The sequence below is a fragment of the Danio aesculapii genome, chromosome 6 (assembly GCF_903798145.1).
Source record: "Danio aesculapii chromosome 6, fDanAes4.1, whole genome shotgun sequence".
Taxonomy (NCBI): domain Eukaryota; kingdom Metazoa; phylum Chordata; class Actinopteri; order Cypriniformes; family Danionidae; genus Danio; species Danio aesculapii.
The window spans coordinates 19,325,605-19,352,595 of record NC_079440.1 but is presented as its reverse complement, the minus strand read 5'-3'; the positions used below and the strand labels follow the sequence as shown (position 1 = coordinate 19,352,595).

General features: G+C 36.9%; 1 protein-coding gene across 1 annotated transcript in view; it reads left to right on the top strand.

The window, feature by feature from the left end:
• LOC130230614 (protein unc-80 homolog) overlaps positions 1–26,991 on the top strand; it is a 116,043-nt gene that overhangs the window by 74,516 nt on the left and 14,536 nt on the right. The window contains exons 44-59 of the mRNA XM_056459727.1: positions 8–188; positions 3,236–3,501; positions 5,996–6,130; positions 6,249–6,387; positions 6,468–6,564; positions 9,411–9,581; positions 9,670–9,762; positions 11,946–12,164; positions 15,017–15,217; positions 18,784–18,907; positions 22,122–22,247; positions 22,336–22,459; positions 22,669–22,875; positions 22,982–23,166; positions 25,734–25,899; positions 26,644–26,823. Coding sequence (XP_056315702.1) covers positions 8–188; positions 3,236–3,501; positions 5,996–6,130; positions 6,249–6,387; positions 6,468–6,564; positions 9,411–9,581; positions 9,670–9,762; positions 11,946–12,164; positions 15,017–15,217; positions 18,784–18,907; positions 22,122–22,247; positions 22,336–22,459; positions 22,669–22,875; positions 22,982–23,166; positions 25,734–25,899; positions 26,644–26,823 — 2,614 coding nt within the window. The remainder of the gene's footprint in view (positions 1–7; positions 189–3,235; positions 3,502–5,995; positions 6,131–6,248; positions 6,388–6,467; positions 6,565–9,410; positions 9,582–9,669; positions 9,763–11,945; positions 12,165–15,016; positions 15,218–18,783; positions 18,908–22,121; positions 22,248–22,335; positions 22,460–22,668; positions 22,876–22,981; positions 23,167–25,733; positions 25,900–26,643; positions 26,824–26,991) is intronic.

The following is a 26,991-nucleotide window of genomic DNA, read 5'->3' as shown; positions in this document are numbered from 1 at the left end:
TTCCTAGGTGTTTTCCAGAAAGCTGGAAGAGATCGGACGAGTTCTGTTTATCATCTCCCTTACACAGCGGATGCCTGCTATGCACAAACAATCCCACGTCTCCATGCTTCAAGAAGACCTTCTGCGACTGCCATCATTTCCTCGCTCTGCCATTGATGCCGAGTTCACTCTCTTCAATGAGCCTCTGGGTGAGCAAAAAATAACATTCCTTAAAAAAAGAAAACGCTTATAGGCCTGCCTTAAAATAAGTCAATTTAGCACACCTTTAATTACTCTGTTATAAAGGGTGCTAATGTTACTAATTCATTATAATAGCAAGCTAAGACACACATTGCACAGTCACTTCTACTAGCCACAGAGTTTGAGATGCATGTATACACAGATTAATAGCAAAGTTTAATCAGTGTTTGTGTCAATCATGTTGCAGAATCAAGTTGCAGATGATTGTAATATATAATATTCCCACAACACAGTTTTATATCTGTAACTTGATGACACTCGAATACCCTGTCAGAAAAGTCTAGTGGCTTGTAATGACATTTTTTCAGGGTCTGGTAAAATGTTAATGTTGATTTTGTGTGTTTACATAGATGAATGGCCACGGTGTAAATACACAGTACAGTTATGAGCTTATTTCCACATTATATCATTATGATAACATGATATCATTGCCTTCAGTGATTTTCTGAAGATAAAATCAAAAATAACGCAACTGAAATAACTACAGCAGTCAATCTCAGAGATTGTGATGACATATGATGACGTGTGCAGGTGTTGGAGTGGTGTCCCATTTCTTAGGGGTAAATTTTGTAGCTCTTCCCTTTCACACTCTGTTTCAAGGGCCAAGGAGAAGGGGAAGGGGTGGAGGTACAAAAATCAGGGTTCATACGGTCATGGAAAACCTGGAAAAGTCACAGAATTTTAACATGACATTTTCCAGGCCTGGAAAAGTTTTGGAAAAACAGAAAAACCCACCATGTTTTGGAAAAGTCATGGAAATTTTTAACAAATATCTGTATACTTGAATTAGGGCTGCACGATATTGAAAAAATCTGACATTACCATATTTTGTACTTCTGTGATGTATATTGCGATGTGAATACAATTTCACCAGATGATTTAACAGGTTTATTTGGATTGATTGGGGGATTATGTAGGGGAGTGAATATCGAATAATACATAACAAATAAATGACAAGCATCGATAAATAAAATATAGTAAAGATAAAAGTGAATTATAGTTTTCAGGTAATCACTATTCTGGTACAGATATTGATAATCAACAATGCATAGTCTTCATTGTATACTATTTAATCTTTATTAAAGTTACAAAAAATTGCTTGTAGCCGAATGTTTTAAACTATGAAATATTGAAATGTTCACACAGTCACAGACCTTAAAGGAACAGTTTGCTCAAAGTTTAAAATGTACTCACTATTTACTCTCCCTTCACTTGTTTCAATTGTATAGAAGTTATTAAATTGTTTTCTTTTTGTGTTCTATTTTTAAAAAAAGTGAAGTGTAGGTAATGAAAATGGTAAGTAATTTTTGGGTGAACTATCTCTTTAAAAATGGATGCAGATGATAAACCTTTAATCCCTTGTGAATAAACTCTATATTAAACTATAATCCCAATAACATTGCATAACCTGCGATGTGACTATTTTGGATGCACACATTGCGATATCGATGCTGGAACGATATATTGTGCAGCCCTATCTTGAATATAGGTTAGTTGTCTTTACTTCTTTTCTGTCCTTGGCCAAAAACATGCTTTTACCTTGTTAGTGCTGTGTAAGGATTATCAAAAAAAAAATTCATAGATATAAAACAAATTTAAACAAAATATATTGTTGCGTGTTCTATGATATGCTGTAATAAATTTGAATGTCTTTGTTTTTTTATTTACCATCTATACGAAGACATTGCATGAATCAATATGTCACGAAAACGTACTTGAAAGTTCTGGAAAAGTCTTGAAAAAGTCATGGAATTTTAGTAGTAAAAATGTGTATGAACTCGAAAAATAGAATTGGGATTGGGCCTTAAAATAGAACTCAATACCTTTTTCTGAGCACACAAACAAAGATCCATACTTTTTTAAAGAAAGATATTAACGCTTCTGAAGTGACCACAGCTGTTTTCAAGCAACAGAAGATGGAAAAATTACACACTTATATTGATTAGTCACTTCATAATTCACTTAATAATAAATAATTTTACTTGGTTATCAATAATTAAATTATTATTAATGCATCTTATTACAGTTCACCAAAAAATGGAAATTTACTCACTGTTTACTCTCCCTCAAGTGGTTCCTAACCTTCATTAGTTTCTTTCTTCTTTTAAACAAAAAAAGAAGATATTTTGAAGAAAGCTGAAAACTTGTAACCACTGACTTCCATAGTTCTAGTTTTTCCTACAATGGAAGTCAATGGTTTCAGGTTTTCAGTAGAGAGCATGCGTCTGATTCCTGCCAGGGACTGACAGTGAATATTAAACCACACTGAACAGAACTGAACTAAACTAAGCTGAACTGAACTTAAACTCTGAAAACTGAACTGACTCTGTTTCAATTCACTATAATCTTCTATGTGAAGCTGCTTTGACACAATCTACATTGTAAAAGCGCTATACAAATAAAGATGAATTGAATAGAATTTTCAGCTTTCTTTGTGTTCAAAACAAAAAAGATTTCATTTTTTTGAGGTATATTCTTTTTTGTTCAACAGCAGAAAGAAACAATGTTTGAAATACGGGGGTTTAAATGAGGACAGATTTTTTATTTTCCGATTAATTTATTTTCTTTTTCATTAAAATTTAATCATACAAAATATAATTTCCCAAAAATATACAGTGCTCAGCATAATTGAGTACACCCCATTTTGAAAAATAATATTTGTATCCATTTCTCAGTGAATATAGGCAATGTATTTTGGTGCCTTTAAACAAAACAGATTTATTAAACAGATATATTTATTAAATGAAAATTTAGTCACCAAATATATTTACAAATTGAAAGATAATACAATTAAATTCAAGCAAAAAATTACAACCTACAAAATTTTAACTAAATTCTCTTTTTTTTTTTTTTTGCTTCTCTCGATTTTTCCTCTTTGTAAAAATTTTATTTCATATTTTTCTATAACAAATTAATTTGACTGTACTAGTTTTTGGACTGTTATTGTATGTTATTTCGTTAGATAAGCTCCAGAGTATATTTCCTCCTTTTCTAGGCAAAGAGCTCTTTGGTTTGGACACTTTGCATAAGGTCCTGTGGATCAAACTGCTGGAGGAGATGTTTCTGGGCATGCCGAGTGAATACCCCTGGGGCGATGAGATCATGCTATTTCTGAATGTGTTTAACGGTGCCCTGCTCTTACACCCTGAGGACAGTGCCCTGCTCAGGCAATACAGCGCCACCGCCATCAACACAGCTGTACACTTCAACCACCTTTTCTCTCTCAGTGGCTACCAATGGATCCTTCCCACTATGCTCCAGGTTAGCACACATATTAACATATCAGGTCATTTAAAGGGGTGGTCCACAGTGTATTTTTAAGGCTTGGTTGTGTTTATAAGATGCAAAGCAATGTGTGCTCATGCTTTATTTGAAGAAAATCACCTTATTTTTTTTTTCAAATATCTTACTTATAATATCTTACTAATATCCAGCTACTCTGCTAACATGAAAACAACAATCATATTTCCTAGTTCCTCTGAAAGGCCCACCCTCAAGAGGCTCTGATTGGTCAACTAACATAATGTGTTGTGATTCACAGATTGGCTCTACATCACGCTGTGCAAACAGCCGTATCAGTTTGCCTGAATCAGACAGAAAAAAGAAGAGCACAAAGCTGAACCTCATGCCTGCACTCTAAAATAAAATATGACAAATGTATTTCACATATATTCGGAATAAGCATGTGTAATTAATATGAAACGTTCACATATCTTTTGTGAGTTTGTTATTTGAGACCTAGAACGCACTGAAAGCGGCCGTATAGACACTGAAAGCGTCCACATAGAGAGACACTGCACGAGCTGGTGAAGATTGTAGCCGTTTACAGCGGTTTGACTGATGAATATGAATTTGTAGCTAAACGGTGCCAAACAGCATTTGTTTACATCCTTGTTTACGTTGTCACTACAACATACTGTTAGTGCTAGAAACTGTGCATGTAATTGATCAAATTTAACAAATAAAAATACTTACAGGTTGTGGCTCACAATCCACAGCTTCTTCGGTTGGAGGACTTTCCGAATCCAGTACTGAACTGGGAGAGATTCTGGAAGCTCTCCTTTGTCAAATGCCAGCTATATATTTTTTATAATTCTCTGGAACATTATTAAAATTAAATTGTAAGCACTCCTCTCTTTGTACCGTGTCCTTTGGAAGCCCAAATACAGAAACAGAAGAAGCTCTGTGAAAATAGCAGCATTTGGACGACATTTTAGCTTTCTCTACTATAACATTGCAGCACCTGAGGCAGGGTGTATGCGCATGGTAAATGCGCGTAACCGGAAGCCCTTGTGATCTCACTAGCCCGGATGTAATTTTTGTAGTCCCAAACTTCGTTCGCTGTAGGCTTTGCTAAGCTAACTGTAAATCCAATGTCTCCTTTTGCATTGAACTTTCAGCATATTACATTCAGAGATGTTGTTGATGTTCACACAGCTACATTAAACATCAACTAACATTTAAAACATGATATCGTAGTGGACCACCCCTTTAAACAAACACTCCACTTTTTAGGAAATAGACTCATTTTACAACTGAGTTTAGAGTTTTACCATTTTTGAATCCATTCAGTCTGACAGGAGGTTTAGCATTGCTTAGCATAAGTCATTGAGTTGGAGTGGACCATTAGCATCTCGCTCAAAAGATATAAAAAGGAATTTCGCTCATTTTGCAATTTAAAGTCTGACCTTTCTGTCAGTACATCAAGTACCAAAACCTATTAAGACCTTTTGATTAACACCCCAACTTGGTAACAAAGCTGCGTAATATCCATTACCTGCTACAGTCATGGTACGGCAACAAAGTTCCATGATTATTATGCCAGAATCATAGCCATGCCAAGATGTTGCTAGGAAATAGCAACTTTCATTAATTTATTCATTCATTTTTATTTGGCTTAGTCCCTTTTTTATTAGGGGTCACCACATCGGAATGAACCGCCAATTGTCCCAGCTTATGTTTTATGCAGCGCATGCCCTTCCAGCCTCAACCCATTACTGGGAAACAGCAATACACACTCATTCACACACACTATGGCCAATTTTGTTTACCCAATTCACCTATAGCACATGTCTTTGGGCTTTGGGGGAAACCGGAGCACCCGGAAGAAACCCACACAAACACGGGCCGAACATGTAAACTCCACACAGAAATGCCATCTGGCTGGAGCCTTGCTGTGAGGCGACAGTGCTAACCACTGAGCCACTGTGCCAAAATAGCAACTTAATAATAGAAATTAGAATTTATTATGTTATTAAATTTATTATATTTCATTTTCCGTCTCTTAGTACATAATTCAACTACAGAAAAGTCAAACTTTAATTAGAAATTGTATCAAAACTCTTATTTTACATTTTTGAGTGAGATGCTAATGGTCTAATCCACAGGTGTCAAAGCCAGTTCCTGGAGGGCCGCAGCTCTGCACAATTTATCTCCAACCCTAATTAAACACACCTGATCAAACTAATTGAGTCCTTCAGGCTTGTTTGAAACCTATAGGTAAGGGGGTTGAAGCAGGGCTGGAACTAAACTGTGCAGGACTGCGGCCCTCCAGGAACTGGCTTTGACACCTGTGGTTTAATCCGATTCAATTATTTATGCTAAGCACTGCTAAAAGGGCTTTGCCAGAAATAAAGCTGAATGGATCCAAAAATGATAAAACACTAATGGAGTGTTCATTTAATTAAAAATAATGAGGCATTTTAAAAAAAAATAATGTTTATTCTGTTTTTGTTGCTCCTGTGTTTCGTTGAAGACATACGCAGATTATGAGAGTAACCCACTTTTACGTCGAGGGATTGAGTTCTGTTGTAGGCAGTTCTACATCCTCCACCGAAAACCCTTCATATTGCAGCTCTTTGCCAGCGTGGCCCCACTGCTGGAGTTCACCGTAAGATTGATTTTAAGGATTTAACACCCGTTTATTAAATTGTTTTTAGAATGATATTATAGTGTAATTGCATTATTTTTACAGCCATTAAATATATAAACTGACCTCTTTTTTTAAGACTCGCACTAGTACCGGTCTATCAAAAGGGGTGTCTTCACAGTGTCTTTTTGACCTACTGGTATCTTTGGAGGGAGAGACTGCTGATTCCCTGGATGCTCTGGAGTTAGTGAAGGCTGAGAAACCTTTACGCTCTCTGGGTAAGATGACACACTGGACATGAAAGATACATTTGCCTTGGCTGTTGCTGATTTTCCGGATTTTTTTTTTTCTTTTTCAGATTTTTGCTATGGTAATGAGGACTTGGCATTTTCAATCAGCGAAGCCATCAAGTTGTGTGTCACAGTTGTTGCTTATGCCCCAGAATCATACCGCAGGTTTGTTACTCTCAGATTTTAATAAGATTCTCTAGGGGTGTCGAAATGTTAAAACTAAAACAGGTTGAGAGATGGAAAGGGAATGCAAGTCATTTTTAGACAGCTGTAGATATTTAAAAAGAAGAGGAAAACAAGATGTTAAGTATTAAACTAACTGATTAGGTGTATAAAGTAAAAAAAAATGTTTGGATGGTATAATTGCTCAATATTGAAATGTAGTTAAACACTGCACCGAAGCATGATCCGAAACACCCAGGTCACATGACTAAGGTGATTCGAAACACACAGGTCACGTGACTAAAGTGTTTCGAAATACCTGGTAACGTGACTAAATCGATTCAAAGCATCGATCATTTCAGAAGCATTTAGAGACCTGGCCAATCTGCATTTGACTGACAGGGTCAGAATAAAACTCTCATATAGCCTAGTGGACTGTGTGTGTGCACAAAAATACTGTGCTGCAAATGGCTTTTGGGTTCGAATCCTGACTTGTACAAATACTCAGGAATTATGATTTTATGTATTTTAATAATGTTACTGTTTTATTGTAAAGTCTAGATAGGATACAGCTGTGGATACGTCATCAATATTGCATCATTTTTGTTACACTGCAAAATAATAATTAGTATTTTTACAGAACTATGATGGTTGGGTTTAGCTTTGGGGTAGACTTTATAAATTACAATAAATGGGAAATTTTATGAATAATATAAATAATTCTTGTTAACTTCCAGCCGCAACCGTATCTGATCTAGCAACAACCCTGTTTTATGAACAAAACAAGACATGTTTATTCTCAAAGTGTTCATTTGGATGTCAGACCAATGTTAAAACAAAGCACGTTACAAGAACAGAGCATTTAAAGCCTAACATCTATACCTGCAACACCCTGGGATTGAATACATTGGTCGAATTCTGCTAGCCAGGAACTCTCACCACTTCACTAAACCACTTGAAGTTTCAACTCTACAATGTCGAGTTTAATGCCTCAATTTGCTAAACTGTTTCTTTGCTAAATCTGTATCAGAGAAATGCATAAAAAATCATTACTAAGTGTCACTGTAGAGTGGGATTTTGAAACCTTTTGAAGCTTCGACACATTTGCTTCGACTGTTTCAGTGTTTCATGAAGTCTCGCTTTGCCCACCAGCCCACTAGCAAATGGGCGATAGAGGTGGCAGACAACGTAAACAAAACAAGGGTCAAACACAGAGAAATTAAACCAGGAAAAAGCTTCATAATGTTACAGTGTATTTGCCAAACAAGACTCAACAATGTGTGTGACAAAGTGAGCAGTCTATATACTCTGAGTAAAAAGCCCTTGAGCAGCTCCCAGCTTTGTGTGTGTAATCAAACAACCGGAACAGGTGTGAGTGAGGTGCATGACAGGATTTGTAGTTCATATAGTGACAGGATTGTAGTCCGGGTGATAATGAATTTTATCAAGCCATCTGGAGCGCTGGTGATCATGGCAGAAATGGTATAATGCTTATTTACGTGATTTACTTGCTTTTAAATAAACTGATTTTAGAATTGGATTAAACAAACAAAAACGTTTTAACGTCAGACATTTACCAGTTACCATCGATAGTACTTTTATTATTATTATTAACCCTCTTGTGAAATTGTAACTATTTTTCAAATATTTCTGATGAGATGGAGGCCATTTGAGTACAGTGAACTCATTGTCATGTTCAAGAAACCAGTGTGAGATGATTCGCATTTTATGACATGGCTCGTTATCCTGCTGGAAGTAGCCATTAGAAGATGGGTACACTGTGGTCAGAAATGGATGGACATGGTCAGCAGCAATACTCAGGAAGGCTGTGGTGTTGAAACGATGTTCAATTGGTACTAATGGGCCCAAAGTGTGCCAAGAAAATATCCCCACACCATTACACCACCACCACCAGCCTGAACCATTGATACAAGGCAGGATGGATCCATGCTTTCATGGTGTTGACACCCAATTCTGACCCTACAATTCGAATGTCACAGCAGATATCGAGACTCATCAGACCAGACAACATTTTTCCAATCTTCTATTGTCCAATGTTGGTAAGCCTGTGCGAAGTTTAGCCTCAGTTTTACTTGTTTTTAGCTGACAGGAGTGGCACCTGGTGTGGCCGTCTTCTGATGTAGCCCATCCGCCTCAAGGTTGGACATGTTGTGCATTCAGAGATACTCTTCTGCATACCTCGGTTGTAACGAGTTTCTATGTGCCATTCTGTCATCTTAGACCAGTCTGGCCATTCTCCTCTTACCTCTGGAATCAACAAGGCATTTGCACAGACAGAACTGGCGCTCACTAGATATTTTCTTTTTTCAGGTCATTCTCTGTAAACCCTAGAGATGGTTGTGCTTGAAAATTCCAGTAGATCAGCAGTTTCTGAAATACTCAGACCAGCCCGTCTGGCACCAACAACCATGCCATGTTCAAAGTCATTTAAATCACCTTTCTTCCCCATTCTGATGCTCAGTTTGAACTGCAGCAGATCGTCTTGACCATGCACACATGCCTAAATGCACTTAGTTGCTGCCATGTGATTGGCTGATTAGAAATTTGTGTTAACAAGCAGTTGGACAGGTGAGTGTACTAGAACTTCACATTTAAATTCAACACATCTGTTTTCTACTGTATAAACAACCTTAATCTGACCTTGTAACTATAACTCTCTCTCTCTTTCTCTGTAGGCTACATGTAAATGATAATAATTAGCGATTAATTTTCTCAGTCAGGCAAAACATTATTCTCAGTGTATTCTAAGAGCTGACAGCCTCAACAATCTCTTTCTCTAGCAAATGTAACTTTCTGTTGTAAAACAATTCTTCTATTTGCCTCTCCAGTCTTCAGATGCTGATGGTTCTGGAGGCTTTGGTTCCGTGTTACCTGCAGAAGATGAAAAGTAACGCACAGACTCTGCAGTCTGCATCTGCAGCGAGAGATGAGATTGCTGCTATAGCTGCTCTGGCCACATCTCTGCAAGCTCTGCTATACAGCGTGGAGACTTTGACACGGTCAGTCCCAAAACACAGCCTTTACTCTAAGTACTTCCTGCTTTGACAGCCTTCATATTCCCTGCATCTTCTGATTTTTACTTTCTAGACCTATGACTGCACCTCAAATGAGTCGATCTGATCAAGGCCACAAGGGAGCAACTACAGCCAACCACGCCATGTCTGGGGGACCAAACACAAGGTCAGATGTCAACTGTTGGTTTCTTTTGTGTCTGTGAATGAGAAAATCTGATAAGATGATGAATAGCGAATTTTTTTTTTTTTTTTTTTTTTTTACACTGAAACTACCAGAACTACTAGAATTACCATAGTTCTCATTCTGTTATTCTCATTCTGGAATTCAAATTAAGCTTTTACCTAAGCATTACCCTACAAAACCGATAATAATAATCTTTTTTGTAACACAGCCAATAAATGTATAGTAAGGCTACTAGACCAACTGGGAATCTCCGCATTCATTCTCACTTTCACAAGCAGGAGAGCAAGGTTTTTTACTGCATTGAAAATTTTGTTTTGTATGACAAATATGAAGAAAAGTTATGTTTTTGCTATCGGACAGGGTAAAGTTGGATTCAGCTGCGAATACTCACATCAGCATAGCATCATTTTTGTAACACTGTATAACAATAATTAATGTTTTTACAGTACTGTGACAATTGGGTTTAGGTTTGGGGTAGGGGTAGGCTTTAATAAAATACAATTTATTAGGTAATTTAATAAATGACGTAAATAATACTTACTTTGATGACTGGGTTTAGGGTTGGGGTAGGGAGAGCCGTTAATAAAATGCAATAAATGGCAAATTTAATAATTAATATAATAATTCTCTTCAACCTCAAGCAGCAACCATATCTGATCTAACAACAACCATCAGAAAGTAATGATTTGTTAGCAGGAAGTTGCTAGGCAGCAGAAGTCAGAATTACTGTGAAAAATAGCATACGCTGAAATGCATGCTGTCATTTTGACCGCTATATGGTAATTATAGTAGAAATACTCATAGCTCTTTTGTGATTTGTATTTTTTATATAACAATATTAGAATGAAGTATACACGTATTTAGAAAAAGTCATGGTATTATAGATATGTGGGTTTTATTTCAACAAAAATAAATTATAAAAATTAAAAAATGGTCAAAATGATCTCCTCTGTAGTTGTAGTGTTAACATTGGTGTTTATAATGTTTTATGTTTTTTGTACATAAACATGCTTTTGACTGATGTGTTTGACTGTAAAAGTGCAATCACAGGTATTATCTAACAGTCACAGGTCAGATTTCTGTCATTAAATGAGTGTTTATTATATCTCAAAACGATCATTTCTTTTTTGCTAACTATTATTAGTTCAGATTGTTTTTCAGTAATCAGGTCGTTGGTTTCGTTTAGTTTCAGTTTTTTCATTTATTATGAATTTTAATTTAAAAAATTTTTATTTTACTTAGCAAAATGTTTTTTGAGCAACAATTTTAGTCTTAGTTTCAGTTTTTGTTTTCTAAAAAAACCTTGGAATATGGTACTGTGTAAACAGTCAGGACGAGCGTTTGGGACCATACAGTATTTTTTTTGGCAACACTACATATAAAATAGTGATACAAACACTACACATTTTTTACATATTTGAGACCAATTGATCTCTACTCCTTCTCAGCTGATCAAGTTTAAAAACCAAATAAAATGATTCAGAACTACTGAAAGTGAGCAACATTTTTAATTCTTGCTTGTTTACCTAACTATAGGAATCAATCTGTTTGAGATATAATTTTGCAAGATGTTTTTTGTTACATGTGGAGTTGTCTGCACCCAACATCTTTAGGAATTGAAAGATAATACATTTCATTCCAAATGAGTTGTTTTCAAATTAGGTGCAAAAATTTAGCAAACTTCAACATTTTAACTAAATATAATATTTGTTTATGTTTATCTTGATTTTTCCAATTTATTTAAATTGTATGTGATTTTTTTGTAACATATATTGGTTATACCTCAGGACAACAGAAACCGTCTCAAAACATACTCTGGTGTCAAGAAATGTAATTGTTTTGTTTTTTCTACATTTTTAGATCAATCTTAGATAAATTGCTTAAAACAACTTAAATCTAGAAATTATGGTTTTAATTTAAGTGTAAAAGTGTTTCAGCAGGGCTCTCTTTAACATATCTTGTCATGCCTCCCTTAACCAAGCTGCTATAGAAAAAGGTCACTCGAGCTGACACCAGTATTTTCTGCTTTAGCAACCCAAGTAGTATTCTAGAAAATGACCACACGGTCTGAACACATGGTTGACCTAAATCATTTGCAATTAACATCACAAAGACAATAAAACAGCAAAAGTTGTTTAACTGTGCTCTTCTGGGACTGCCTGCAGGGATAACTTGCACCTGCTGGAAGAAGGTCAGGGTATACTAAGGGAGGAACTGGATGAACGCATTGCCCGTGAAGAGTTCCGTCGCCCCCGCGAGTCTCTACTCAACATCTGTACCGAGTTCTACAAACATTGTGGTCCGCGGCTCAAAATCCTGCAGAACGTGGCTGGAGAACCCAGAGTCACTGCTCTGGAGCTGCTGGATATCAAGTCTCATATGAGGTAAAACCATAGACTGTAAAACAAATACTAACCTCTGTTTACTTAACTAGAAATTTGCTGCTTATATTTTGATGTTTTTTTTTATAGCAGCTATGTTTTTGTTAAACAGCACAGTATAATGAAAAAACTTGGCTGTGGGTATAAAATAGTTAATTTCAATCATTGTAATGCTTGTAGTAAGTGGAATCAGTTTTACTAAACATGAATGTGTCAACTTTTATTGTGTTGTTTGTTGTACCACAACACTTCAGAACACTTGGAGGTTCATTGAGTTCGCTTGGTGTTTGTTCTGCTTGCAAATCTTTTTTAGTTAATTTCATCTGTTAAGCCTGTTCCTCAATATTCAATAATAAAAACATAAACATTGTAGTTACAGGCTACATCAATATGCACCCAGGGCTACAAATTTGTAAATATATGCCCTGGCATACGTCCGGCTGCATTATGTATGTAAAGAAATACTTCTGTTCCTTTTTGTAATACTGCTGACCGATTACCTTCTTATTGACAGCTTTTCCAGCAAGATCAGTTTACTTGGTAGCTTACCTTGTATAGCGTCTTGCGACGTGGACTGGTCAGAGTTCGAGTCTGGCAAAAGACGATTTTAAAAACCAAGAAAAAACAAATGCCAAAAAAAGCAGCGTGAAATCGTGAGAAACGCATCCAGCCACAATGCGCTTTTCTCTTCTAGTCTGCTTTTGGCTTTTGAAAACACTATTGGTTTGTAATGTATTTGAGATTTGCAGAAGTGTACACAGTGGCCTCTGGTGGGTTTATGGAACATATGAGAAAATGTAGCACAGTAACTTTGTAGTTCTCAAAAATGTAGCTCTGGGCATGTATCTCCAATGAGCCTGGGTTGGATACTTGTTTGGTGTCATTTTAAAACTGCACACCAGCCATGGAAATTCATTGTGACAGTAAATAAGTCAAACATTCCAATCTGAAGGATTACTGTGATGGTTGAAGATAAATTTATGTACCATTGCTCCTCTAATAATTATGAGAATGGATATGAAGTAGAGTTGCTATATTTTAATAATAGAATTGTCTATAAAATTCCATCCTTTCTCTGGGATTTTGAGCCATAAAAAAGTTTCACAAGTCATGGATAGTGGTCTTTCACACCTTGGTTCTCAGTAGGAAAACAAAAGACAAATGCAGTGGAACTGATGCCTATATTCCTGTCATCAACAAATCATAAGCTTGTCCAATGGACAAAGCAGTTTTTGGGGTTACAGTATGACTTCAACCCCGCTCTCTATGGTATAGTGTCTTTTCATGTTTTTCAACAAAAAAGTAATTCAAACTTTTTGTGAGACTTGAAATTTCCACAACGGTTGAGTTCTTGTTTTGATGTTGGCCATTATGACATTGCAGAGACATAGAAGTGTAAATGACTCTTAAAGGCATAAAAATTTCGACTGTCTTGAGCTGGTCAGATATACAGTATGATCTAACACAGATGTCTGTAAATGCTGCTCTAACTTAAAATGTCTTGATATTTGAACAATTACAAAATAGGGAAACAAATCATAATTTATTATCTTCTGGAAATTGCAAGGGTCTAATTTGAGAATACGTCACCAGTCATCATCAAAAAACCTCAGTACTTTAGTACGTTAAGCATCTGGCATCTCATAATCTCAACCACATGTTCCTTATTTTTTACATGTATCTGAGCTTTTTCGTCGAGCAACCGAGCAAACTAATTATGTCCAAAAAATGCTTTGAAATCATAACATACTGTTGTGCAAAATACACCTTTAGTCATTGACAGTCTGTCCTCCCTGTAATTACAATTTGTGTGGAAAGAATTAGACAGTTGTTGATGTTGTACAGACTCATGAACAAAATCAAATCACTATTATTGTCACATCATCAGCAGCACGTGTACTATGATGAGCGAAAAGCTTAGGTGCTGGCTCCAGACAGTGCAAAATACAACAACAGTGCAAAATACAACAACAGTAGTACCACAAAATACTCCCAAATTTTTTTTTAAATAAATAAACAATTGGCAATGTTGATAGTAATACGTAGAAGATAATGAATAGGTGTACACAAAGTCTGATGGTTGGTGGAAAATTATTGTAGGTTTATTGTAGTTGTAAGGAAGAATTGGTTAAAGTGCAGTGCATGTTACATCTTGATGGTATGCAGTGAGGGGTATGGAAAGAGTTCGTGTGAGGTATGTTAAGTGTTCATCAGCCTGATAGTCTGTGGGAAGAAGCTTTCCTTCAGTTGGCTGGTGCATGACCGGATGCTGCGGAACCGTCTGCCTGAGGGTAGCAGAGAGAAAAGTCTATGGCTTGGGTGGCTGGAGTCGCTGATGATTCTCTTGGATTTCCTCATGCACCGCCTGGTGTAGAAGTCCTGGAAGGAGGGAGACTCACCTCCTACCACGCACCCAGCAGTTTGCACAATTTTATGTAGACCTTTGCAGATGCTGCAGGTGCTGTTTCCATACCAGGTGGTGATGCCAGTCAGGATGTTCACCACAGTGCAGGTTTTGAACGAACGGAGGATGTGGGGGCTCATTCCAAACCTCCTGGAACGCCTGAGGAAGAAAAGGCATTGTGCCTTCCTCAGCACTGCATCTGTGTGAGCATTCCATGTCAAATCCTCAGTAATGTGGACTCAAAGAAACTTGAAAGTGCTGACTATCTCAACTGGTGTCCCATTGTTGGTGATGGGAGTATGTTCTCTTTTCTCTATCCTGTAATCCACCACCATCAGTGATGCATGTAATCAGTTCATTTTTCAAGGAATTTTAATAAGCATGGATTGCAACTGTGATGGAGTAAATGAGTCAAAGCATACATGTACAATTTAACACTTATGTTTTCCAGATTGGCCGAAATTGCCCACTCGCTTCTCAAATTGGCCCCTTACGACACACTGACTATGGAGAGCAGAGGGCTGCGCCGCTACATTACAGAGATGTTACCCATTACCGACTGGTCAGCAGAAGCCATTCGCCCTGCCCTCATCCTCATTCTGAAGAGGCTGGACCGCATGTTTAACAAGATTCATAAGATGCCCACACTCAGGTGCGTTCACCCTCAGGCTCTGTGCAGCAGGTATGTCCTTACGCTCTTTTCTAGCCCTCAGCCATCTGTGTCTGCTCTGGTGGAGTTCCATTCAATGGTATCATATCTCTAAGGCCTAGTTTACACCAGGTGCTAGGATGCATTTCCGTTAATTCAAATGCAAGTGGATCATGCTAAACACAGCCTTAAACAGAGTCCGAAAGGGCTCCTATTATCCCCTAAGGTGTAAAATAAGTCTTTTGAGTCTCCAGAATGTGTCCAGAATGTGAAGTTTCAGATCAAAAACCCATGAGATTATTTATTATACCCAGTTAAAAATGCCGGTTTTTGGGTCAAAGGGAATTTTAGTTGTTGTGCACCTGCGCCTTTAAATGCAAATGAGGTGGTTCTTCCCGCCTACTATTGGAGCATGTCCACTTCAGAAGGATATCCAGTGTCATATGTTAGATAAACACAGCAAAATGACTGACAGCAACTCACCAGAACCTCACCTTGTCAAGTCATAAATACCAAAGTTAAGATTGAACCAGGAAGTATTCCGAATGGCTGTTTGATGGTGTTTATACAGCCTTTCTGAATGAGCCACACATAAATACACTTTTAACATGTGCTTTATGGAGATATAAGGGAGATCCATCATAGTTACTGTACAAATTAACATGATTTAACATCCACTGGGACACCTGTTGTACGATTGAAGCATTCTCATTTATAGCTGTGTACTGACACTATGCAGCTGTGGTGTTTCGAGCAGTTATGAACTACATATCGATTTTACTGGGTTTTCTTTATTGAAAACACTGTTTTATATATTATTTTCTGCGGTACAGGTGAATTGAATAGGCTAAATTGTCCGTAGTCAATGTGTGTGAATCAGTGTGTATGGATGTTTCCCAGTGATGGGTTGCAGCTGGAAGGGCATCCGCTGCGTAAAAAACATATGCTGGATGAGTTGGCGGTTCATTCCTGTGTGGCGACCCCAGATTAATAAAGGCACTAAGCCGAAAGAAAATAAATGAATGAATATTATTTTCAAAAATTTTTGGCAAAGTGCAATTACTGTGTCAGTAAGACAACGCTAACTTTAGTCACCCTTACCGTAAAACTTTCACATTCATTTCTGAGACAATTAGTTCAAAATGCTATTAACAAATACAAAGGATATCACTTACTTCTGTTTGAGGTGCAGCTGGATCCCAGATAGTTGGAACAGATCTTTTTTCACATGCGGAGGTAACTGAAAACACATATAATTGGATTGCTGTTGTAGTGAGGAGGCTGCTTTTTTTGAGTAAATAATAATTAGAGTTTTAAAAAGGAACAAAGCAAATGTCCTCTTGCGGGTCACAAACAGATGTAGCTCTCTGTACAGCTATGCTTTGTCTCCTTTTATGTCTGTACACTCTCAAAATAGTTCTGTGGCTTATTTTAATGATGTGAGAAAAACTAAATGACTACAATTCAGCAGTTAATATTTTGTCTAAAATAAAATTTACAACTTTATAGTTTTAGGTTTTTCATGCTGTATGATCTTTTTGTGCAATGAAAATATCTGATCCCTTATAATAAATTAATTTATTTCTTTAGACAGCCAATCTAATTACTTTCAGTGTTCTGAAATTTTGTTAAATTCGTTTAAATGTAGAAAATAATATATGTAAATCTTCAAATTCTATAAACGCTGTATTAAATACTTGATTAATAAAGAATTTTTTAATAAAACAATTTTTTATGAGTGTGTAGTATGTAAAATGTTTGAGCTTGTGTGAGCAATTTTCAAAATATATACTAATATTATGCCTATAATATTTCCTCATCTACATTTACACTTAAGTGGTGAAAAATGGTCAAAAAGGGACAAAAATATGCATTTAAATGCCAGGTGTAAACAATAATGTGTCTCCTCTCTTGTGTCTACTTGTGATCCAATCAACCAAATTGCATCTTAATACCAGGTGTAAAGTGGGGCTGAGATGTAATGGATGGCTTTTGCTTTTGTGGTGTGGTGATTTGTCTTGGAAATGGTGAAACCAGAAACGGTGGAAAAAAAATCACTTGTACAGAAGTATTCACAGCTTTTGTCATGACACTCAAATTGAGCTCAAAATTGTGCATCCTATGTGCATCTTTGAGATGTTTCTACAATTTGATTGAAGTGGTAAAACCAGTTGATTAAACATGATATGGAATGGCACACCTGTCTATAGATTTTTTCCATAGAGACAAAATTGCGCATTATACTTTGTGTGCGTAGGGAGCACAAACCAAGCCATGAAGTCTAAAAAATTGTCTTTAGACCTCCAGGATTGTATTGAGGCACAAATCTGGAATAAGGGTGCAAAAACATTTTTGCAGGATTGAAGGTCCCAATGAGCACAATGGCAAAGATTCTTAGAAGAACCTTAGGAGAAGAACCTTAGTCAGTGAGGTGACCAAGAATCCAATGGTCATTCTGAAAGAGCTCCAGCGTTTTTTTCTGGAGAGAAGAGAACCATCCAAATAACAACCATCTCTGCAGTACTTCACCAATCAGGCCTTTATAGTTGAGTGGCCAAAATCCATGACAGCCTGCCTGGAGTTTGTCAAAAGTCATCACTCAGGCCATGAGAAACAAAATTATATTATCTGATGAAAGAAAGATTGAACTCTTAAACAACAGCATAAACTACTATGACAATGAACACCCTTGTGTGCTGATTATATGCTTTATTTAGTTTTAAATGCTACTGATGTGACTTTGAATACCATTTAGTGTGACATTTATTGCTAAACTAAAAGCGGAAGAAGATATTTTGCCGATAAGATATGATTGCATGTTAGAACTGTGACTCAGTACTAACCAACAAAAAAATCAGGCACTCAGCATGTACTTCTAATAATGTAAAAGAGGTTTAGTATTAATTAGATTATAAATTATTCTGCGCTTTGAATTGCTGGAATTTATTTTACTGTCATGTTGCGTTTGGTGTGGGCAGAAAGCATGAAAAACCTTCTGTGAATCTCAGATGGGGGTTAAGGCCTATCTTAAACAGGACAACCACCCTTAGCAAGCATTCAAGATAACAAAGGAATGGCTATGAGAAAACTTGATTGTCCTTGAGTGGCCCAGCCAGAGCCCATACTTGAACCCAATTGAACATTTCTTTAGAGATCTAATGACTGTGCTAGAGAGGCACTGCAAAAAAAGAATGGAAAAAAACTGCTTATAAATAGGTGTGCCATGCTTTCAGCATCAAACTCAAAAAGACTTAAGGCTGCAATTAGTTCATCAACTAAGTATTGAGTAAAGGCTGTGAACACATTTGTACATAAAAATAGTTTTTATTTTTCTAAATATTTACAAAGGTATTAAACTTCCTTCATGCGGGTATTGTTTTAAGAATTTTGAGGAAAATATTGAATTGAGCTTTTTTTAGAAAAAGGTTAAAACGTAAAAAATTGTGGAAAAAAGTGCTGTGAATACCTTCCACATGGAGTTCAGTTCATTCCCTAGTAACAGAAAACATGTTGAATGTCTTTCTTGTGCAAGTGTGTGTAAAATGAATATCTGTGTGTTGTTTTTGCAGGCGACAGGTGGAGTGGGAGGCAGCCAGCAGTCTGATTGAAGGGATTTGTTTGACACTTCATCGCCAGCCAATCATCTCCTTCCTTCCACACCTGCGATCTCTAATCAACGTCTGTGTCAACCTTGTGAGTTCAAAACACCTGCCAGCATTGATGTCCTATTTGAGATGTTTATCTTCCTAGGTAGGACAACACGGTGGCTCAGTGTTCAGCACCAATGCTTAATTTGTAAATTGCGAGGTCCCAGAACAGATCTGGGTAAGGGATTCAGCATGTTACTAGAGGAGGGAGAGGTGTTGCGGATAAAAGTCGGGGGGGAGGGGGGCAGCGTGGTGAAACGCACCCCTACTGCAAAAGACTTTTATTAACATTCTCAATCTACTCTTTTTTATATTATATATTTTATATTTTTAAAATATTTTTTTTATATTTTTTTATATTTATATTTTTTTATATTATATTTTATTGGATTTTTCAAGAACAACCACAAAGAAACACATACAGACACACACACACACACAACATTTGGCACTGTCCCGAACAAATCCCATACAATGAGTCAATGAACAAAATAACAATGACAACATAGTTTAGCAGGTGACAACAGAAAATAGAATAAAAAAATAAATAATTAAATTGGTAAAAAAAGTAAATTAAGTCTCTGAAGAATCCACAGAGGTTGAGTGGCTGGTTGATTTATCCAGATAGTTAAGAAATAAACCCCAGACACTGAAAAAATTTTCAATAGAATGAGTCCTCAGAAATTTCAGTCTTTCAATCTGTATTGCCAAAATCATATCCGCAATCCACATTTGAAATGTAGGAGGTGAAGATGACTTCCAATGCCTGAACATTGGACCAACTGACGTCTACTGTTGACTGAACAGGACCGTATCATCTCCAGCCATTTATCCCATGTGTCTGCAGAAAGCTCAGCCCCTAAGTCTTTCTCCCAGGTAGCTTTGAACCTTTCAGTGGGAGCTGCACTATAGCTTTCGAAGAAACCCTCAAATTTAGAGATAAGATGTCTGGAATTTGGAGGGTCTGAAAAAACAGTCTACATTAAAAAAAAAATCAAAGGCCATAATTGATTAAAATGTAAAATGTTTATTATGAAGTGAAGTGAAACACATTTTAACGCATTTTTAAAAAAAACACACTAGGTTTACAAATAAATGTAAAATAATAATGACTCTAGTGTAGCCTAAAATTAGGCGTTTTGGTGGGTTTTAAACAGAGATTAAGGCTACATGAAACGCACAAAATTGTTATTGTTATTTTAAACTAAACCACAGATTAAACAATTTACTTAATCTCATCGGTATTGTATTAAAGTCAAACTATTTATTTATTTATCTTCTGTAAGGGAAGGGTTCCATTCATGAAACTCACCTCAGTCACTCTCATTAGTGTCATCAATTAAAAAAATTTTTAGATAAGAGATGCAAATGTGTTAATAGATGCACATTTCATACATATATTTATAGTATAGTTAATGTAATTAGTAGTAAATGTATAATAGTTAGTAAAATGCACATTAATAGACATATTACGACAGAGGTAGACAAATTAAGTCCTGGTTAGCACTGTCGCCTCACAGTAAGAAGGTCACTGGTTCGAGTCCTAGCTGGGTCAGTTGGCATTTCTGTGAGGACTTTATATGTTCTTTCTATGTTTCCTCTGGGTGCTCCGGTTGACCCCACAGTCCAAAGACATTCGCTATAGGTGAATTGAATAAACTAAATTGGCCATGTAGTGTCTGTGTGTGAATGTGTGTATGGATGTTTCCCAGTACTGGGTTGCAGCTGGAAGGGCATCCGCTTTTGTAAAACACAGGGACTAAGCCGAATAAAAATGAATGAATGAATGAATCTTCTTGGGTACTTGACAAATTTTTGTAAAAATTGTTTATGTAGTTTTCAGACTGATGTCTGAATGTGTGACAGAAAAACAACTTAGTAATTTATCTTCATTGTTGAACACTTACCTTCATATAGGGTGCTTTAGTTTATATGAAATTATGAATAATTCTTCTTAAACACCCAGCTGGCACAAGACATCAACATGATGTCTGATTGAAGTTGTAGCCCAACATTGTGGGGATGTTGTATTTTGTTTGGAAATAAAAATCGGGTTGACGTCAGAAGTCAACGTCATGCCGACACTAATGTCCACCGTCCAACCTAAAATCAACCAAATATCAATGTCTAATAATGATGTTACAGCTTATTGTTATATGGACATTACCACTATGACGTTTATCTGACGTTGTATTTGGTTGCCATAACTGACGAATAAATGTCAGTATTTGATGTCAATATGACGTTGGTTTAAGATGTTGGCTTGACGTTGGATTTTGGTCACTTTCTAACACAACCTAAAATCAATCAAATATCAACGTCATTTGACGTCGTTATTGGACATCAAAATGACGTTGTCTTTAGATGCTGGCCAGACATTGAATTTTGGTCACCTGACATCACAACCTAAATCTAACGTAATATTAACGTCTTTCGACGTTGTGTGCCTGCTGGGCAATAACTAAATTCCCTACAGAATGTTACGTTTACACATGTATCCACAAATTACATGTAAATGCATCAGCTTTTTACGACGTAATACTCACTATTCTTGAGTACTTTTAAAAGGACTTCTTTTTACTCATACTTTGAGTAATATTTACAACAGGTACCTTTACTCCACATACACTACATTTTTGGGCAAGTAATGGTAATTTTACCTAAGTATGATTTTTCAATACTCTTTCTACCACTGACAACCTGTATATTAAGTTCGTATCTATTTGCATATTCCTGATAATTAATAGCAACCTGTACGGTTCATCTATTTGTAAACCTCTGACTATAGTTAATACAGCTAGCATATTATGTTCATAAAACATCTATCTATAAATATTACCCATCACTACTTACTTCTATTTCTATTTTTTTTTAAATATATTTATTATCTGTTTTTTGTCCTGTCTCTGTTATCCTGTTGCACTGTAGAAGCTCTGTCACGAAAACAAATTCCTCATATGTGTGAACATACCTGGCAATAAAGCTCTTTCTGATTCTGATTCTGATTCATAGTTTTCCATAACTTATACCTATAGTCTGCACTTGCTGCTACTGCACTCCTGGTTAGACCTAAACTGCTTTTCATTGCCTGGTACATGTGCAATGACAATTAAAGTTGAATCGAATCTAATCTCATTTTAAATGAAATTATAATAAGATAATGAAATAATATAATGATATTCATTTTGTCTTGTGTGAGAGTGGAAATGCAGCATCACACCAACAACCCGCTTACTGTACATATTGATGTATGTGTTTAGGTAATGGGGGTCGTGGGGCCATCTAGCGTGGCCGACGGACTTCCCTTGTTACATCTGAGTCCGTACTTGTCTCCTCCACTTCCCTTCAGCACTGCAGTTGTGCGTCTGGTTGCCATGCAGATCCAGGTATAATCTAGTCATTCCTCCCTAAGAACTATGCACACACTATGCAGTTTAGTTTATTTGATGGCCATATGTCTTCCTCCAATTTTAGGCTTTAAAGGACGACTTCCCACTCAGTCATGTGATCTCCCCCTTTACCAATCAGGAGAGGCGTGAGGGGATGTTGCTTAACCTCCTAATTCCATTTGTTCTGACTGTGGGCTCAGGAAGTAAAGGTCTGCCACAGTGTTTGAACAACCATTAACATTTAAGAACAGAAAATATTCTATATAAACATGATTGTTTCGTACATGAGAATATGTTCGGTACACATTTATAAAATAAAAAAAGTCTACATTTTTTGTTCCACTAACACATCTTGCGTTAATTATTTAAACATGCTTCAAGTGATTTAATATAGAATGTGTTTGTTTTTTGTTAATAGACAGCCCTCATCTGGAGCAACCAGAGGTATTTCTACTTTTGCAGACAGTCATTAACATCCTATTGCCTCCACGCATTATCAGCACATCCCGGACTAAGAACTTCGTTCTGGACGCATCTCCTGCTCACTGCTCCACCCCAGGGGACACTGGGAAAGACCTCCGTAGAGAAGGGCTTGCTGAATCCACCAGCCAAGCAGCTTATCTTGGTACTAGAGAAGTGTAGATGGAGGGAAAATATAACATTTTGAAAAGAGATTTTAAATTTAAAGGCATGTTTCTTACACTTTGTGCATTTGTTTTTACTCTGACTAGCTCTGAAGGTTGTCTTAGTCTGTTTTGAACGACAGTTGGGCAATCAATGGTACAAGCTGAGTCTACAAGTCAAGGAAATGGCCATGCGCAAAGTTGGTGGCCTGGCTTTCTGGGATTTCATTGACTTTATTGTGCGCACACGAATTCCAATCTTCATTCTACTGCGTCCATTTATACAGTGCAAGGTAAGCTGATTTTAAGGTTTTGTAAAACCTGTGTGGAGTTTCTGTTATTGGTTGATGGATACAGTATTTTGAGAGTAGCAAAATTTTAAACTGATATATGAATTATTTTGAACACATCAATTTTAAGACTGTGAATAACACCTACACCACAAAATTGTAGTTATAAAAGTTTTATTTATTTGACCTATTTTACATATTTATAATTTATAATTATAAGCAGCCAGATCTCTAGGAAATAAAAATATTTTACCTATTGCCATATGTTTTACCCTAGAGGTCTTGTCATCCAACACAATCTCACACCAAATTGTAACTTTTTAGATTTTTTGGCTAATTTGTACGAAATCGTATGATTTCTTATAGCATGCCCTCAAAACCCCACCCCTAAAACCATCAATAAAGGATGAGCGAAATCAGCGAATCATACTAAAATGTATAAATGAGATCATACAAATTTATACAATTTGTTAGATTGTGTAAAGACCTATAGGGCAAAACATGGGTACAAGCTGCAGTAATCTCTTTTAGACCACAAATATTTGGACTTAAATATTAAAGGCGCGTTTTGGGAACCTTTGTGATTAATGTGGTGCAACTGTTAGGAGTACATAAAAGTCCATACCAGAGCTCTGCTTAGGCTGCTATGTTTATATATACAGTGCATCCTGAAAGTATTAATAGTGCTTCATTTTTTTATGTTACAGCCTTATTTCAAAATGGATTCAGTTAATTTATTTCCTCAAAATTCTACACACAATACCCCATATAATGACAATGTGAAAAAAAGATTTTTTGAAATTGTTGCAAATTTATTCAAAATAAAAAACCTGAAAAATCACATGTACTTAAGTATTCACAGCCTTTGCTCAATACTTTGTTGATGCACCTTTGGCAGCAATTACAGCATCAAGTCTTTTTGAATATGATGCCACAAGCTTGGCACAACTGTCTTTGGGAATTTTTGCACATTCCTCTTTGCAGTACCTCTCAGGCTCTATCAGGTTGGATGTGAAGCGACGGTGTACAGCCATTCTCAGATCTCTCTAGAGATGTTCAATAGGATTTAGGTCTGGGCTCTGGCTGGGCCACTCAAGGACGTTCACGGAGTTGTTGTGAAGCCACTCCATTGATATTTTGTCTGTGTGCTTTGGGTCATTGTACTGCTGGAAGATGAACCGTTGCCCCAGTCTGAGGTCAAGAGCACTCTGAAACAGGTTTTCATTAAGGATGTCTCTGTACATTGCTGCATTCATCTTTCCCTCTATCCTGCCTAGTCTTCTAGTTCCTGCTGCTGAAAAACATCCCCACAGCATAATGCTGCCACCACCATGCTTCACTGTAGGGACGGTATTAGCCTGGTTATGAGCGGTGCCTGGTTTTCTTCAAACGTAACCCCTGGCATTCACTCCAAAGAGTTCCATTTTAGTTTCATCAGACCAGAGAATTTTGTTTCTTATGGTCTGATAGTCCTTTAGATGTATTTTGGCAAATTCCAGGCGGAGAGTGCATTCCGTCTGGCCACTCTACCTCACAGGCCTGATTGGTGGATTGCTTCACAGATGGTTGTCCTCCTGTAAGGTTCTCCTCTCTCCACAGAAGGTTATTGATCACCTCTCTGACTAAAGCCCTTCTCCCCCAATTACTCTAGGAAGAGTCCTGGTGGTTCCCGACATCTTCCACTTATGGATGATGGACACCACTGCACTCATTAGAACTTTCAGAGCAGCAGAAATTTTTCTGTAACCTTCCCCAGCCTTGTGCCTTAAAACAATCCTGTCTCTGAGGTCTACAGATAATTGCTTTGTCTTCATGCTTGGTTTGTGCTCTGACATGCACTATTAACCCTGGGACCTTAAATAGACAGTTGTATGCCTTTTCAAATCATGTCCAATCAACTGAATTTACCACAGGTGAACTCCAATTAAGCTGCTGAAATATCTCAAGAATGATCAGTGGGAACAGAATGTACCAGAGCTCCATTTAGAGCTTCACTGCAAAGGCTGTGTAGAATTTTGAGGAAATAAATTAACTGAATCCATTTTGGAATAAGGCTGTGACATAACAAAATGTTGAAAAAGTGTAGCGCTATGAATACTTTCTGGATGCACTGTATGTAGTATAGAATCTCCCTTTACTGCTGCGAGAATGTCAGTTTTTTTTCCTTACTTTGGTATGGTTGGTTTTAATGAACAAGTCTTCATAAGGTAAGGAAACATTTATCAGTCCCCATGGGGAAAGTGATTTGCTGTATTGTAAAACATAGGTCATCATATCACAAAAAATACAATGTCAGACCTGCTGACTTCATAGTCCATGACTATTTAAAAATCGAATTGCTTGTGGTATAAAAGAAAACTTTGTCTGTATTTAAAAGCTGAGGCAAACAGAATATTTCCCCTGATGACAGTAATACAGATGCGAAGCTTACAGTTCAAGACCATGCCAAGATACTTGTAGTCTGTAACTTATTGTATTTATTTATTCTCCATTAATAAAAGTAGGAGTGAATGATGGTTTCTTTCTAAATTTTCTAAATTCCCTTTGTTCCTTCATGTCTCTACTTTCAGCTGTTGACCCAGCCGGCTGAGTCTCAGGAGGAGATCACGGCCCGTCACCACATTGCAGAGCAACTTGAGCGTCGTTTTATCCCACGTTCCCTCTGCAAGAGCTCTCTGTTTGCTGAGTTCAGCAATGAGCTCAAGATCCTGAAAGAGGCTGTGCACAGTGGCTCTGGTGAGAACTGGCTTTGTCAATATAAAAAAAAACACAAAAACCACAGTCTTATATATTTTGTTGGCTTATGTACAAACATTATCACAAGTGTTTTGATCCAGAGAAAAAGAAAAATTTTATGTAATGACACCGTGTCCTGTTTCGCCATACTTTAATATGTTGTGTGTTTTATAAGACTGTACAGAGCAGCATTATGACAGCATCCATTTAGTATGATAAAACAATGCTGCTGCTTCCCTGTACAACTGGGAGAAATGGAAGTGGTAGACAGCGGCATAATAAAAGCTTTGCTGCTTTTGTGCCACAGCTCACACGTCTCTCATCAGCAATTGCTTCATAGGTTTTGATTCACTTTGACAGCTTTCCACCTTACTCTGCGGATTACAGTGTTTACTACGATGACTTCGATGATTATAAGTCTATAATACTTTAGCCCAACCATAAAAATTGTTTCTGCATGAGTCCTGTCGGATGTAATGAAGACCACAACTCTCATGATTTCACACTTAGTCACGTTGTCATCAAAATAGGCCTGTTTGTTGTGAATGTACGCCCTCTATCTGCAAAAATGACGTACTGTGCCTTTTAATAGAATTTTGGATAATCTCGATTTGTATCCTGTTAGTCGTTAATCCTGAGTATTGATTTTTTTTTATATATATTTAAGTTAACATTTGACCCAGAGTTTTGATATTTAACGCAAAGTCCAAGAGATCTCTCTGATTTTATTTCATTTTATTTCAGCATACCAGGGAAAGACTTCCATCAGTACTGTTGGCACATCCACTTCTGCATACAGGTTAAGTCTGGCCACCATGTCTCGCTCTAACACTGGTACAGGAACTGTTTGGGAGCAGGAGAGCCAACCTTCACGCCAGCCCTCACAGGACACACTCAGTCGCACCGACGAGGAAGAGGAGGAAAGTATGGGATTCTTCTTCTTTGTTTTCAGTTGAATGTCTTAGTTCAAATGAAAAATAAATAAAAGTAATTTGTCATTTACTTACTCTCATGTCATACCGAAGATACAGGTTGCCAAGAGTGCATCACTTATTTTTATTAAAATAAACTTTTAAAGAGGTGGTCCAGAGT